The 15,093-nt window shown below is 38.7% G+C and overlaps 1 protein-coding gene across 3 annotated transcripts; it reads left to right on the forward strand.

The window, feature by feature from the left end:
- The first annotated feature begins 249 nt into the window (after window positions 1-249).
- LOC132627134 (protein CELLULOSE SYNTHASE INTERACTIVE 3-like) lies at window positions 250-14,832 on the forward strand. Of its 3 annotated transcripts, none has more exons than XM_060342291.1 (8): window positions 250-346; window positions 690-837; window positions 1,508-1,609; window positions 2,004-5,064; window positions 5,769-8,313; window positions 9,475-9,929; window positions 13,981-14,097; window positions 14,210-14,832. In XM_060342291.1, exons 3-8 carry the CDS (start codon window positions 1,545-1,547, stop codon window positions 14,369-14,371), a joined length of 6,405 nt encoding a protein of 2,134 aa, XP_060198274.1. In that variant the 5' UTR covers window positions 250-346; window positions 690-837; window positions 1,508-1,544; the 3' UTR covers window positions 14,372-14,832. The 3 variants fall into 3 exon arrangements, with proteins under 3 accessions (XP_060198274.1, XP_060198273.1, XP_060198272.1); XM_060342290.1 differs by lacking the exon at window positions 250-346 and adding an exon at window positions 459-528; XM_060342289.1 differs by lacking the exon at window positions 250-346 and having other exon boundaries at window positions 478-837.
- Window positions 14,833-15,093: the final 261 nt, after the last annotated feature.

The following is a 15,093-nucleotide window of genomic DNA, read 5'->3' on the forward strand; positions in this document are numbered from 1 at the left end:
AAGTTGGTAAATAATAAATTTGTCTGAGTTTTTTTAAATTAATTCAAATTAAAATTTTATTTATTTAAAACAATATTACTTTCTCGATATTAACCTTTAATTTATAATAAATTAAGAAAATCAAATTTTATTTAAAAAAATATATGTCTAACATTGTAATTATACTTATACAACTAAATATGACATTTTAATTTACAGTGTAAATTATATTATGACAAATAAATACAAGTGTCAATTAAAATGATTCATAAAAAACATCTCAAGAGAGACTTCACTCTCTCTCTCTACACGTCCATTGATGATGTTCTTCTTCTTTTGTCCAAACACTTAAATTTCACACAAAAAGGTGCAACTTTTCTTAACCCTTTTTTTACTTTAATTAATTTTCCCATTAAAAAAATTAACTTATTTATTTAAATGTCATTGTGGGCCAATCCTTTAAGGTAACATATATTGTCATTTTATCTCACTTTCATTATGATGACTCTTTTCAAGATTCTACAATGCTTCCTTTCTGATCCGATCTCTGTATATTGTTAATTTGTCACAGTATTTTTAAATGCTTTATTAATTCATTTTTTCTCCCCATATTATATGCATGTAGTAATATACGTATATACTGTATGCATGTACAGGTCATTAATGGAGATCTGGGTATGATTTTTAATCTTTCTTTGGGGTTTATGCAGAATTTCTTGGTTCAAATCTTGTACAGTTATGTATAAAGATTTTTAGGTGAAAATGGGGTTTTCTCAGCTTCTAAATTGTTAATATTCAACCTTGGAGAGCAACAAAGGAGCTGAATTTGGCAGCATTTAGACGAATTTTGCGGCAAAGGTAAATACTTTTTTTTTTTTTTTTTGAGTATATTCTGCAAATTTGGTTCCTGGGGTATCTTACTTTTGTTTATAGATTTGATTCTTGAAGTTTAAGTTTGTGAAGTGGGTCTTTAAAACTTTTGGGATAAGAATGACTGTAAAACTTTTGATGAAACTTCTTGGAATTAGAAAGACTTTAGGGTGTGTTTGGTATGGAGGAAAGCATTTTCCAACTTTCCCATGCCCAGTCGACTTTTTTAAAAAAAAAAAAAAAACAAGTTCCTTAAAAATTGAGGAAAATAGCTTCGGTAGTGGAAGTAGGAAAAACAAGTTCCACCCTCTAACACATCTCATCTTCACCCCCACCAGCCCAGACACCCCCCCCCCCCCTAAACCCCCATAATATTTGTCTAGATTATTTACAAATGCTTTTAGGATAATATTTTTTCTTTACTTACCGAATACGAGAAAAATAAGTAAGAAACCTACTTATTTTCCTGGATAACATTTTCCTTCATACCGAACACACCCTTATTCCTGAATCTTTTTCCAAGTGAAGCAGATCAGGGTTCAAATCTTTCCACATTGTCCCTTTATTCTATGAATTTTTCTCTTTTCTTTATGTTTGCGGTGTCATTGATCAAGCAAATCTGAATGCCACACTAATGTAAGGTAGTCACATTGTGTAGGAAGCAAGAAGAGTGTCAAATTGGAGTCTTGTTGCCAATGTCAAAATCTTCTTTCCCTGAATTGAGCGACAGGAAGGTTTCATCCTCTTCTCAGAAGAACAGGTCTGTTCCTCACTTTGATGTGCATGTTAGATATGTTAATGTGCTGCTTGGGTTGGTTTAAATGTGTTCCAGTACAACTACCAATCAGAGATTTTTTTTGGTCCAGAACAATTCATTTATCTTTTTGCTAGAAGTTAAGTAGAGTATTTTACTTCCTGGCTGCTGAGCTTTTCTGAATTCATTTATCTTTTATTTTTTCCGTACACGGAACACTGGGAGGACCAGGGTGGATTATCTGGCATATAACATTACTTATTTGTTGCCTATCATTAATTGTCTAATGACAGAAGTCACTTGCACATTGCTTGATTTTACTTTATCCTTTACTTTTTGCATCAATTTATGAGGCATACTATGATTTATATTGACAATAAAAGATGTTATTTACTTCCAGCGAGGCCAATGGAACTGCTGAAATGGATGATCAGGAAAAGACGATGTCAACGGTTGCTCAACTTATTGAGCAGCTGCATGCAAATAAATCTTCCCCACATGAAAAAGAACTTACTACAGCACGCTTGCTCGGCATAACCAAAGCAAGAAAGGAAGCACGAGGTCTTATTTGTTCACATGGCCAAGCAATGCCACTATTCATATTCATTCTCAGAAATGGCACTCCTTTGGCAAAAGTAAATGTTGCTGCAACCTTATCTATATTATGTAAAGACGAAGACTTAAGGTTGAAGGTTCTTCTAGGTGGATGTATTCCACCTCTACTTTCAGTTTTGAAGTCGGAATCCGGTGAAGCAAGGAAGACAGCTGCAGAAGCAATTTTTCAGGTGTCATCTAGTGGACTTTCCGATGATCCTATCGGCACCAAAATATTTGTTACAGAAGGTGTCGTACCAACTTTGTGGGAACAGCTTAACCCAAAGCAGAAACAGGATAAAACAGTAGAAGGATTTGTGACTGGGGCTTTGAGAAATCTCTGTGGTGATAAAGATGGATATTGGAGAGCAACACTTGAGGGTGGTGGAGTTGACATTATTGTAGGACTTCTCTCTTCTGATAATGCTGCAGCTCAATCAAATGCAGCTTCTCTATTGGCCCGGGTAATGTTGGCATTCAGTGATAGCATTCCAAAAATAATTGATTCTGGAGCAATCAAAGCTCTCCTAAGCCTCTTACATCAGAAAAATGATGTGTGTGTTCGTGCCAGTGCAGCTGAGGCTTTAGAGGTTCTTTCTCTCAAATCAACCGAAGCAAAGAAAGCTGTTGTTGAGTCACAGGGTTTGCCAATTCTCATAGGGGCTGTCGTAGCTCCATCCAAAGAATGTATGCAAGGCGAAGGAGGAGAGCTTCTGCAGCGGCACGCAATACAAGCGTTATCCAATTTATGCGGTGGAATGTGTGCTCTCGTGCTGTATCTTGGTGAACTTTCTCAGTCCCCGAGGTTAGCTGCTCCTGTTGCTGATATAATTGGAGCACTTGCTTATGCTCTTATGGTCTTTGAGCTCAATGCAGAAGAGCGTTTTGATGCAGCAAAGGTTGAGAATATTCTAATAATGCTTCTAAAGCCACGAGATAATAAGTTGGTCCAGGAACGTCTCCTTGAGGCGTTGGCAAGTCTTTATGGCAATGCTTATCTTTCAAATCTGGTCCATCAATCAGAATCTAAGAAGGTTCTTACGGGCCTCATAACAATGGCCAGTGGTGATGTACAGGAGTATCTGATACTCTCCCTAATACAGTTATGTTGTGATGGATTGAGTGTCTGGGATGCAATTGGAAAGAGAGAAGGAATTCAGTTACTGATATCACTGCTGGGCTTATCCAGTGAGCAACATCAAGAGTATGCTGTTGCGATGCTTGCAATCCTAACTGACCAAGTTGATGACAGCAAGTGGGCAATCACTGCTGCTGGTGGGATTCCGCCGCTTGTTCAGCTACTAGAAATGGGGTCTCAGAAGGCTAAGGAAGATGCAGCACATGTTATGTATAACCTGTGCTGCCATAGTGAAGACATCCGTGCCTGTGTTGAGAGTGCTGGAGCTATACACTCGTTCTTGTGGCTTCTGAAAAATGGTGGACCAAAGGGACAAGAAGCATCAGCTAGATCCCTAACAAAACTAATCACTACTGCTGATTCGGCTACCATAAATCAATTGCTACTGTTGCTGAAGGGAGATTCACCAAGCTCAAAGGCCCATGTAATTAAGGTGTTAGGTCATGTGCTTACCATGGCATCTCAGTATGACCTTGTACATAAAGGGGCTGCTGCTAACGAAGGGCTAAGATCACTTGTCGAAGTACTAAATTCCTCTAATGAAAAGACTCAAGAATATGCTGCCTCTGTCCTGGCAGACCTATTCAGCAGTCGACATGATATTTGTGATAGCCTCGCAACAGATGAAGTGGTTAATCAATGCATGAAGCTTTTGACTAGCAATACTCCAGTTGTTGCGACACAGTCAGCTCGAGCCTTGGGTGCTTTGTCCCGTCCAACAAAAGAGAAATCTACAAATAAGATGCTTTATATTGCTGAAGGGGATGTAAGACCACTAATTAAGTTGGCTAAAACTGCATCTATTGATTCTGCAGAGACTGCAATGGCTGCTTTAGCCAATCTGTTGTCTGATCTGGAGATAGCAGCGGAAGCACTGGCTGAAGATGTTGTTTCAGCTTTGACTCGAATTTTAGGAGAAGGATCATTAGAAGGTAAGAAAAATGCATCACGTGGCCTTCATCAACTATTGAGGCATTTTCCAGTGGGAGATGTACTGACAGGAACCGCTCAGTGTCGATTTGCTGTTCTTGCTATTGCGGAATCCTTAAAAGCAATGAGTGCAGACGGAACTGATGCTGCAGACGCTTTAGATGTTATTGCACTTCTTGCTAGGGCAAAGCAAGGCACACATTCGACATACAACCCCTGGACTGCCCTTGCTGAAGTTCCATCTAGTTTAGAGTCTCTTATATGTTGCCTCTGTGAGGGATCTCCCCTGGTCCAGGATAAAGCAATAGAAATTCTATCTAGGCTTTGTGGAGATCAACCAGTTGTGCTAGGTGACCTGTTAGTGTCAAGATCCAGGTCAATAGGTGCATTGGCTGATAGAGTAATGAACTCAAGCAGTCTCGAAGTAAGAGTTGGTGGGACAGCATTGGTTATTTGTGCTGCCAAGGAACACAAAGTTCAGTCAATGGATGCACTTTATGCGTCTGGATACTTGAAACCTCTTATATATGCATTAGTTGATATGATGAAGAAAAACTCCAACTGTTCTTCCCTAGAAATTGAAGTCGCAACCCCTAGGGGTTTCACAGAAAGAACTCCATTTGGGGAAGGAAATGAGTTTGAAGTTCCAGATCCAGCAATGGTCTTGGGGGGTACTGTTGCCCTTTGGCTGCTATCAATAATTTCATCATTTCATATAAATAGCAAATCTACTGTTCTGGAAGCAGGGGGACTTGAGGCCCTTGCTGACAAGCTTGCAAGACACACTTCCAATCTACAGGTAGACATTGGATAAATCTCACCCTTGTGGTTTATGCTTTCCGCTCCTCTACCCGCCCCCCCCCACCCCCACACCCACCCAACTCAAACAAAACAAATACCCCGTTTGCATCATTGCTCTTTGTGCTGCACGCCTCTTCCCAAAGAGCTAATTTTATTCTGTACTTTTCTTTTTTGGACCTTAGCTCTGTTTATTATTCTCTTGTGGGGTTTTATATAGACTGATGGATACCAGATGGCCAGTACTGTAAAACTATTCAAAACAGTTGAATAATTCATTTACCTGACTTATTCATGTGGCTGTGAGGTGTATTATCTGTATTAATTGTGTGCTTCTGGAATAGGGCCAGCATTTATGTCCAGCTTCATGTTTTCGGATCACGATAAAAGTGAATGTGTTTGAAGTGCCATGTCTCATCTTCTGTTATTCGACTGCTTTCTCTTTGTCTTTACATGTGCTAGCTCTTAATAGAAACCACTTGAGTTGCTAAATGGAAAATTTTGCGAGCACCACCCTCTCATCTTTGGCAACAGAGATGAAATTAATGAAAATATAATTAAAAAGTAAAGAAAAGAATGATAACCAAGTAACTGATTCATTGTCACCTTTGCTGTATGCAATCATCGGAAGTGATGATGGTTCACATGGCTCTTTTTGAAGTTTTCATCTGGTCAAGTGAACTGAAGAAAGAATTGTTATGGCAGGCAGAGTTTGAAGATGCAGAGGGCATGTGGATCAGTGCGTTGCTTTTGTCTATATTATTCCAAGATGCCAATATAGTATCCTCTCCAACATCCATGCGTTTTATACCCTTGCTTGCACATCTTCTGAAATCTGATGAAATGATAGATCGATTTTTTGCTGCTCAGGCAATAGCTAGTCTTGTTTGTCAGAGGGACAAGGGGATAAATCTTAGTATTGCGAATTCAGGTGCAATTGCTGGTTTGGTGAGCTTGATTGGTCACATTGAAATAGATATGCCGAATCTTGTTGCTCTCTCTGAAGAATTTTTATTGGTAAGAAACCCTGATCAGGTTGCCCTGGAAAATATTTTTGAAATTGAAGACGTGAGAATTGGTTCCACTGCGCGCAAGACTATCCCTCTACTGGTAGATCTGTTAAAACCACTTCCTGATAGACCAGGTGCACCTCCGTTGGCTGTGCGTCTCTTGATACAAATTGCAGATGTTAATGATGCAAACAAGTTAATCATGGCTGAAGCTGGGGCGCTGGAGGCTCTAACAAAGTACCTCTCTCTGAGCCCTCAAGACTTGACTGAGGCAACTATTTCTGAGCTACTGAGAATACTATTCAGCAATTCTGATCTTCTCCGGCATGAAGCAGCAGTTAGTTGCACGATACAGCTGATTGCTGTTCTTCATTTGGGGTCAAGAAGTGCAAGGCTGAGTGCTGCTAGGGCTTTAAATGAACTTTTTGATGCTGAGAACATCCGAGATTCTGAAGGATCAATCCAAGCCATTCAGCCATTAGTTGACATGCTTGATTCCGCATTAGAAAGTGAACAGCAAGTTTCTCTTAGCGCCTTGATTAAGTTGACCTCAGAAAGTGATTCAAAAGCATCACTGATGGCTGATCTAGAAAGGAATCCCCTTGGGAGTCTACATAGGATTCTTGCTTCACCTTCTTCATTGGAACTGAAAAGTGATGCTGCCGAGTTATGCTTTGTACTTTTTGGTGATCCAAAAATCAGAGCATTGCCAATTGCTTCTAAATGCGTAGAGCCCCTGGTAATGCTAATGCAATCTGACGCAGAACGAGCTGTGGAATCAGCAGTTTGTGCTTTTGAGAGGTTGTTGGATGATGAGCAGCTAGTGGAGCTTGCATCAGCTTATGATCTTGTTGATCTTCTGGTTCATCTGATTTGTGGCTCAAACCACCGGCTCAGTGACGCAAGTATTTGTGCACTTATTAAGTTGGGTAAAGATCGAACTCCCCGCAAGATGGATATGGTCAAAGCAGGCATAATAGAAAATTGCCTTGAGATACTCCCAACTGCATCCAATTCCTTATGCTCCACTATTGCAGAACTCTTCCGCATATTGACAAACAGTAGTGCTATTTCGAGAAGCCCATCTGCTGCAAAAATTGTAGAACCTCTCTTTATGGTTTTGCTACGGTCAGATTTTGGACTGTGGGGACAGCACAGTGCTTTGCAAACTCTTGTAAACATTCTAGAGAAGCCACAAAGTCTTGCAACTCTGAATCTTTCTCCTAGCCAGGTAATCGAGCCTCTGATTTCCTTTCTTGAATCCCCAGCTCAAGCTATCCAGCAACTTGGAACCGAATTGTTATCTCATCTCCTTGCACAAGAGCATTTTAAGCAGGACATAACTACAAAAAATGCAGTAGTGCCTCTTGTGCAGCTGGCAGGCATTGGTATTTTGAACTTGCAACAGACGGCAATTAGGGCTTTGGAAAATATCTCATTAAGCTGGCCAAAAGCAGTTGCTGATGCTGGTGGTATTTTTGAGCTTGCAAAGGTTATTGTTCAAGATGACCCTGTACCGCCTGTTGCATTGTGGGAGTCAGCGGCTATGGTTCTCTGCAATGTCCTGTGCTCTAACTCTGATTACTACTTCAAAGTTCCCCTGGTGGTTCTTGTAAAGATGCTGCGTTCAACAGTCGAGAGCACCATTACTCTTGCACTAGATGCACTTTTAGTTCATGAAAAGGCTGATATTTCAAGTGCGGAACTGATGGCTGAAGCAGGTGCAATAGATGCCCTTCTGGATCTGCTAAGATCTCACCAGTGTGAAGAAGCATCCGGAAGATTACTTGAAGCTCTTTTCAACAATGTCCGGATACGAGAGTTGAAGGTATCTAAGTATGCAATTGCTCCTCTGGCACAATATTTGTTGGATCCACAGTCTAGATCGCAAGACGGTAGGCTTCTTGCAGCTCTTGCTCTTGGTGATCTCTCTCAGCATGAAGGACTAGCTAGAGCGAGTGATTCTGTCTCAGCCTGTCGAGCTCTGATAAGTTTACTTGAAGATCAACCAACAGAAGAAATGCAAATGGTGGCAATTTGTGCATTGCAAAATTTTGTAATGCGCAGTAGAACCAACAGGAGAGCTGTTGCAGAAGCAGGTGGAATTTTAATGGTTCAAGAACTGCTTTTAGCCCCTAATTCAGAAATTGCAGCACAGGCATCTATGCTCATAAGGTTTTTATTCTCAAATCACACGCTTCAAGAATATGTATCAAACGAGCTTATCAGATCTTTGACAGGTAACTTGCTTATTAAAGTAGTATACCTGATCCCAATTTGTGTGGCACTGTTTGACTGGTCACAATTTAAAGAAAGAAAGCAAGACTTCTGAAACTTGTGATCTAAAACAAGCCTTAGACATCTGTGTGGCTATAATCATCTCATTACGGGTAAAATGAGAATTTTAAAGTTCAATTGTGATCTAAGACAAGCCTTAAGACATTTCTATGGCTATAAATCATCTCATTTAAGGGTAAAGTGAGAATTTTAAAGTTCAATTGTTTCTAAAGGTGACATTTTCTTGGAACAAACTAAAAAGAAAAGTGTGTCACATAAATTGGGACAGAGGGAGTACTTTTATCATATTTTTTTTTCCATCTTTATTTTTTGGAAGCATGTTGAAGACGAAGCCACCCACATCCAGTGAAGAACTATTATGGAAACAAACATGAACCATCCAAAGCCTACCCGGAAATAATGTTACATGTAGTCTGCTGAAAACCCTAGAAAAAGTCTTCAGATGTAAATCTCTGTTCCAATATTTTACCCTTTGGAAGTTTATGCTGCAATAATTTTCTCTTTTGTCCCCACAGGTTGAAGGTACGGTAAGGCTTGAAACAATAAATTGAAAGCTATAGCTTTTCAATGTCACTTTAGGAGCTAGCACTTAATTGAAAGCTATAGATTCACAGTCATTTTCAGAAGCTAGATCTGTAAGCTAAAGATAGTGCTCCAAAGAATTGGCCAGCAGCCAAAAGGAAACATAAGCACATTAGATTGATAAACATAAAACCTAACGCCATAGTGCCATAAATTGAAACAACCTTACTTATAAAAAATAAAAATTTGTATTTTCATTTTCTTCATCAAAAAAAAAAAAAAAAAAAAAAAACCTGTATATTAAGTAACAAGATGTCAAACTGTTTTTCCTATGCTTATTGTTTCCAGTTGTCTAGTTTTGCTTGTGGCGCTTCAATGCAGCAGTTAATCTTTCTGATCTATGAATTTTGAAGCTCATATTTCCATGATCTAATGTCTTAAGCTACCAAATCCTACATCTTTGTTGTATTCTTTTTGTTCTCATCTCTTTCTTGTTCCTTTCTTCTTGTCATGGACTGTGGTGCAAGTATTTCCTTTTCCTCTTATTTGCTTAACACACTTCAAAATTCCTTGAAATGCAGCTGCACTGGAGAAGGAATTGTGGGCCACAGCAACTGCTAATGAGGAGATTTTGCGGACCATTCATGTTATATTTTCTAATTTTCCCAAGCTCCATGTTTCTGATGCTGCTACGCTTTGTATCCCTCATCTGGTGTCAGCATTGCAGGCTGGTAATGAGGCTGCACAGGATTCAGTATTGACCACACTATGCTTACTCAAGCAATCATGGTCAACCATGCCGATGGATGTGTCAAAGTCCCAAGCAATGGTTGCAGCTGAAGCCATTCCAATATTGCAGATGCTAATGAAGACTTGCCCACCAAGTTTCCATGATAGAGCAGACAGCCTGTTGCATTGCTTACCAGGTTGTTTGACAGTCACAATCAACCGTGCTAACAATTTAAAGCAGGTGATGGGAGGAACTAATGCTTTTTGTCAATTGACTATTGGCAATGGTCCATCACGGCAAACAAAGGTAATGAGCCAGCACTTTATAATTGTTGATGAGGTACAAAGGCTTTTGTTATTCTGAAATCTGTTTTTCACTTTGAAATCATTTGCTTATCATGAGAATGACTGTTCTGTACAATCACAGCCTACACCAACTATACTAGGGTTATATGCACCAAGTACCGTCACAGCCTACTTTGAGTATAGTACGGTATGTGTATTGCACTGTCACGGCCCAAACTAGGGGCAGTGACCAGCACCCGCAGGCCTGGCGCTCGCTGAGTAAACCATTTTCAACTAATTATAAATAATGAACATCCTGTAGAAATGCTCAAAGCGATCACAAAGTTGAATTAAGTCTTGTGAGACACAGCTCAAATACAATGCCAAGTCCATATAATCCTATCCACAGTTAGTCAGTGGACCTCCTATAGAATACAGTACATATATGTAGGAATGGGACATGGCCCAACATGTAATATTAATGGAAGAAAATGACTTGAGTAGCCACCACACGCCTAGTGTGGGGCTCGACACCAAACGTATGTAGGTGGTGCTCAAGCTATGGCGTCTCTAGCTGAACTTTGGGACATGAAACCAAGTGGTACAAGTAGCTTAATTGACCTCCCTTTAAAAGGTGGGACAAGTATCTTAAGTAACAGACACTTTAATATCAAACCATATTCCTCTTGTGTATCGATAAAATCTCAAAATGATAATAAACATATGGTAAATTATTTAGAAATAATTGTGTGGGGCTCGACACCAAAAGTATGTAGGTGGTGCTCAAGCTATGGCGTCTCTAGCTGAACTTTGGGACATGAAACCAAGTGGTACAAGAAGCTTAATTGACCTCCCTTTAAAAGGTGGGACAAGTATCTTAAGTAACAGACACTTTAATATCAAACCATATTCCTCTCGTGTATCGATAAAATCTCAAAATGATAATAAACATATGGTAAATTATTTAGAAATAATTTTTCTTAACTCTAGTATTGCCAGTAGGCTATTAACAGAATATGTCTTAATACTAGGGAGGTTCCATCTAGACACTGACATAATACACCATCTGTACATCATGGGGCAATACACTTCTCCCAATCAACAAGGAATCTGCACCAAACAGTAATATCGTATGAGTAGGATATGGAATGCTAGGAAGACTGAAGAGAAATCCAAATACACCTCTAGTCATGGGCTTAGTCGTAATCCCGTAATCCCACACAGACACGTTTGGTTTTGGGGAAACACCAAATGACATGGGGTAAATACCCACTCATTTGACAGTTCCTCCAAAAACATGCGTTTTATCTTTCAAATCACAAATACAGCCCTCAGGCTTAGTCATGAATTAGTCGTCACATGTAAACATCATATTATTCATATCTTGTTTCTTTTATTCTAATAACATGAATTGGAGTTGTAAAACGTATAAACACGATCATTTATTAGTTGAATCAAATAGTGGTCATAAAATACATAAACATGGTGAAACTAGCACAAGCTCGTCCCTACATGCACGAGAGCACAAAATAACATTTTAATAAATTCTTTTAATGCACTTAAAACTCATAAAACATGAAAGGATCGAGGGAATAAACCTTTGAAGGGATAGGTTTCGACTTACCTGCTATCTTAGATTAAAGATGTGATGCTAAGTTCTGTATTCGATTACCGCAGTCAATCTTGAGTGGACACTAATAGTCATTTAAGGTTTTGGAGTGTTGAATTTTTGAAGTTTTGAATTATTGGAGCCTTAGTTGGCAGCGAATCTCTCAACTCTCTGAAATGCCTCTTATACGTTGCTCTGTGTGGAGTAATAGAAATAGTGTTGTCATTGTTAAAAAGTAAATTAAACAAGAAATGAGTTTGCACCCAAGGGTGTGGCCTAGTGGTCAATTATGTGGGGCAAGAACTATGAGGTCTCAGGTTCAAATCCTAATAGAGGCAAAAAAGACTGTGATTTCTTCCCATTTGTTCAAGCCTTGGTGGGCAGAGCAGCCGGTGGGAGGTGGCAGGTTACCTCGTGAAATTAGTCGAGGTGAACGCAAGCTAGCCTGGACATAACGATTATTAAAAAAAAGGAATGAAAGAACACACGGGAATGAAGTACGATTTTGAAAAGTGCTTACTGATGATATTTTGCACTACAAATTCTTGAAAACCAAGCTTGGAAGATGGTGTTGTTTGCTCACTTTACGTCTTGAAGTTTAGTTTGATTTTCATGTCTCTATATAGGTGGGGACGTGGTGGTTGAAAGCTTATTTAATTGGTAGAGTAATGGCAGTTTAGGGTTCTCTAGAATTGCTTAAAATCTAAGTGATCCTAGACTTAGAAATTCCATTTGAAAGTCAATGAAGTCAGTGGTGCTTGGAACATTTGTATCTGGGATATACTATATTAAAGAATTTAATTATCCCCTTCAAATATTATAATTCCCTAGTTTTTTATCTATTACAATAATTATCAAATTGTGAATCCTTTACAAATGTAATCCTTGTACCATAACGTCTCCTATTATTTCTTTGAGACAATGTTAGAGTATCCAAGATCAACTTCTCATTACAAATCTAATCACAATATAGCAAATTTATTGTGTCATTATATTCCAAATTAGAAAAAGAAATATAATATGATTTTTCTTGTGAGGAAGAAGTAGAATGTCGTCTCAGATTCTCAGCTCTGGGTGTTGACACGTTACTTTGAAGTTACTTAGTTTATGCCTGCGATAGTGGTGTTACATAAACATTGCTTGTGTGCTTGAAGAGAAAAGGACAAAAATGGTCCCTTAACTATGATAGTAGGTTCAAAATAGTCCCTTAACTATGTACTTAACGGTTTTAGTCCTTTAAGTTTGTTACAAGTTAACAAAAACGGTCCCTTAACTATGAGAGTAGGTTCAAAATAGTCCCTTAACTATGCACTTAACGGTTTTGGTCCTTTAAGTTTGTCATAAGTTGACAGTTTTAGTCTCGACAAAATATTCATCGAACTCTATTTGTTAGATTTGACGAGAACTATGAAAAAAAGGGAAAAATTAATGAGAACTCTAGATCGGTCAAATAACTCGGGACAAAACCGACAGACGTTAGTCGGTTATAGGATGGACTTCCGCACATTTTTCCTCAAAAATAACCGATGGACTTCCGTTGGTTTTCGTAAAAAACAATAAAAATAAAAAATAAAATAAAAAATAGTGTCCCTCGATTTTATCCATCGATTTCCGTCCATCATTTTTTTCGCTTGTTTTTGGTAGTGACAACTTTTTTAGTTTCTGCTATTTCTAATTTATTTCTAAAGTCTAGTGTATTTTATTTAGTCGATGGATTCCCTCAGTTTTAATCGATAGAGTCCGTCGGTCTTTGTGTTTCGAGACACCATTTTCTGACATTATCAAACCGTTAAGTGCATACTTAAGGGACTATTTTTAACCAACCCTCATAGTTAAGGGACCATTTTGTCAACTTATGGCAAACTTAAAGGACCAAAACCGTTAAGTGCATAGTTAAGGGACTATTTTGAACCTACTCTCATAGTTAAGGGACCATTTTTGTTAACTTGTAACAAACTTAAAGGACTAAAACCGTTAAGTGCATAGTTAAGGGACTATTTTGAACCTACTATCATAGTTAAGGGACCATTTTTGTCCTTTTCTCTGTGCTTGAATGTTTAATTACATGATGTCTTGTATAGCTTCTCTTTGCACAAGAATAGTGCTGAATTCCATGGATCTCTGTAGATAATCATATTAAGCTCATCCAACAATTAAAAGAAGATATATTCACGCTAAGAATATTTTTTGCGATATTTTCGGGTTGGCTTCTTTTCTCTCTCTAACAACCCCCCCCCCCCCCCCCCCCCCCCCCCCCGGTCCTTTTTTTTTTTTAATGTTTAATTTGACTTGCAGTTTACTTGATTCTTGATTATACTTCATCGGAACTCCCAAGAGACAAATATCAAGTCTACCTATTAAAAAATATTTAGGTTTAGCAATGTGTTAAAAGAACCTATATATAAAGAAGCTTCTTGTTCTGGTGAGCTATATTTCATATTAACAGTCCATGGTTTATGATTAGGTTGTGAGTAACAGTACATCGCCAGAATGGAAAGAAGGCTTCACATGGGCTTTTGAGGTACCGCCCAAGGGACAAAAGTTACATATCTTGTGCAGAAGCAAAAACACCTTTGGGAAGGTAAGTCGCTTTATATTCTGAATGTCCGATGTGAAGTTTATATTCTTTGGCCAGTAAACTTCCAGCTAGAACATCAGTCTCAGCATTTCTGATGTGTATACTTTTGTTTCAGACTACTATCGGGAGGGTAACGATCCAAATTGATAAAGTTGTTAGTGAAGGGATGTATAGTGGTCTTTTCAGCATCAGCCATGACAATAACAAGGATGGCTCGTCACGGACTCTAGAGATTGAGATTACCTGGTCCAGTAGGATGCCTAGCGATAGTGAGTGAAGGGAAGCAAGACAGAAATAATTCCAACTTTGAGGACGGAGCTGGACCTGGTAAAGAACAATCTCTTCACATTTCCAGCCTACTGCAAGAGCTGTTGAGGGGTGAAGTCCAAGTTTTGTTGTATCTAAAGCATTGCTACCTGTGGTGTAACTGTAAAATAGTAAGATATTTGCAAGCACAGAGAAGTTGAGAAAGGTTTCCACAGAACAAGGTAAGTTTTACACCTTAGATTTTAAGCACCAAATTGTACAGGTTCTGCAGTTCTAAGAAATATCAATATCAAATAGTCACATTGAGAAGAACGGAGGATCCGTTTTTCCAGTTAAAATATGTTGTAATGTTTATTTCAAATCCCAGCAGTGTATTTGTGATGCAAAGTAGCAGCAAGTACCAAAGGGTTTGCTGTGCAGAAGGCCTGGCATTAAAGTTATATTAGTTTTGCTTCATGCTTTTCATATTTACTTCTTTGCCTCATTCAACTCGATTTTCTGCCCGAGGAGTGAAGTGGGATTAGCTTAATCAACATGACAAGATGACTACTTTGCAGCAACAACTAGTGCAAAAGCAGGAGCCAGTGATCCAAACTGCAACTTATGAATTGTCGTTACAACCAAGCTCAACTGATAACTGCAAATCAGAAATGTAATCTTATGCATAGGGAAGCCTTGTGGTAATTAGATTCTCAATCCAGATTTTACCAAAATGGTGAACAGGTTAAGCCC

This window comes from Lycium barbarum, chromosome 2 (genome assembly GCF_019175385.1).
Source record: "Lycium barbarum isolate Lr01 chromosome 2, ASM1917538v2, whole genome shotgun sequence".
Classification (NCBI taxonomy): Eukaryota; Viridiplantae; Streptophyta; class Magnoliopsida; order Solanales; family Solanaceae; genus Lycium; species Lycium barbarum.

What these genes read in the sequence shown, in the direction of transcription:
- LOC132627134 (XM_060342291.1), top strand. Translation starts at nt 1,545, where the DNA reads ATGTCAAAATCTTCTTTCCCTGAATTGAGCGACAGGAAGGTTTCATCC. An exon ending in GCTTATCAGATCTTTGACAG is followed by an intron (nt 8,314 to 9,474) that starts GTAACTTGCTTA and finishes CTTGAAATGCAG; the next exon opens with CTGCACTGGAGAAGGAATTG. An exon ending in GCAAAAACACCTTTGGGAAG is followed by an intron (nt 14,098 to 14,209) that starts GTAAGTCGCTTT and finishes CTTTTGTTTCAG; the next exon opens with ACTACTATCGGGAGGGTAAC.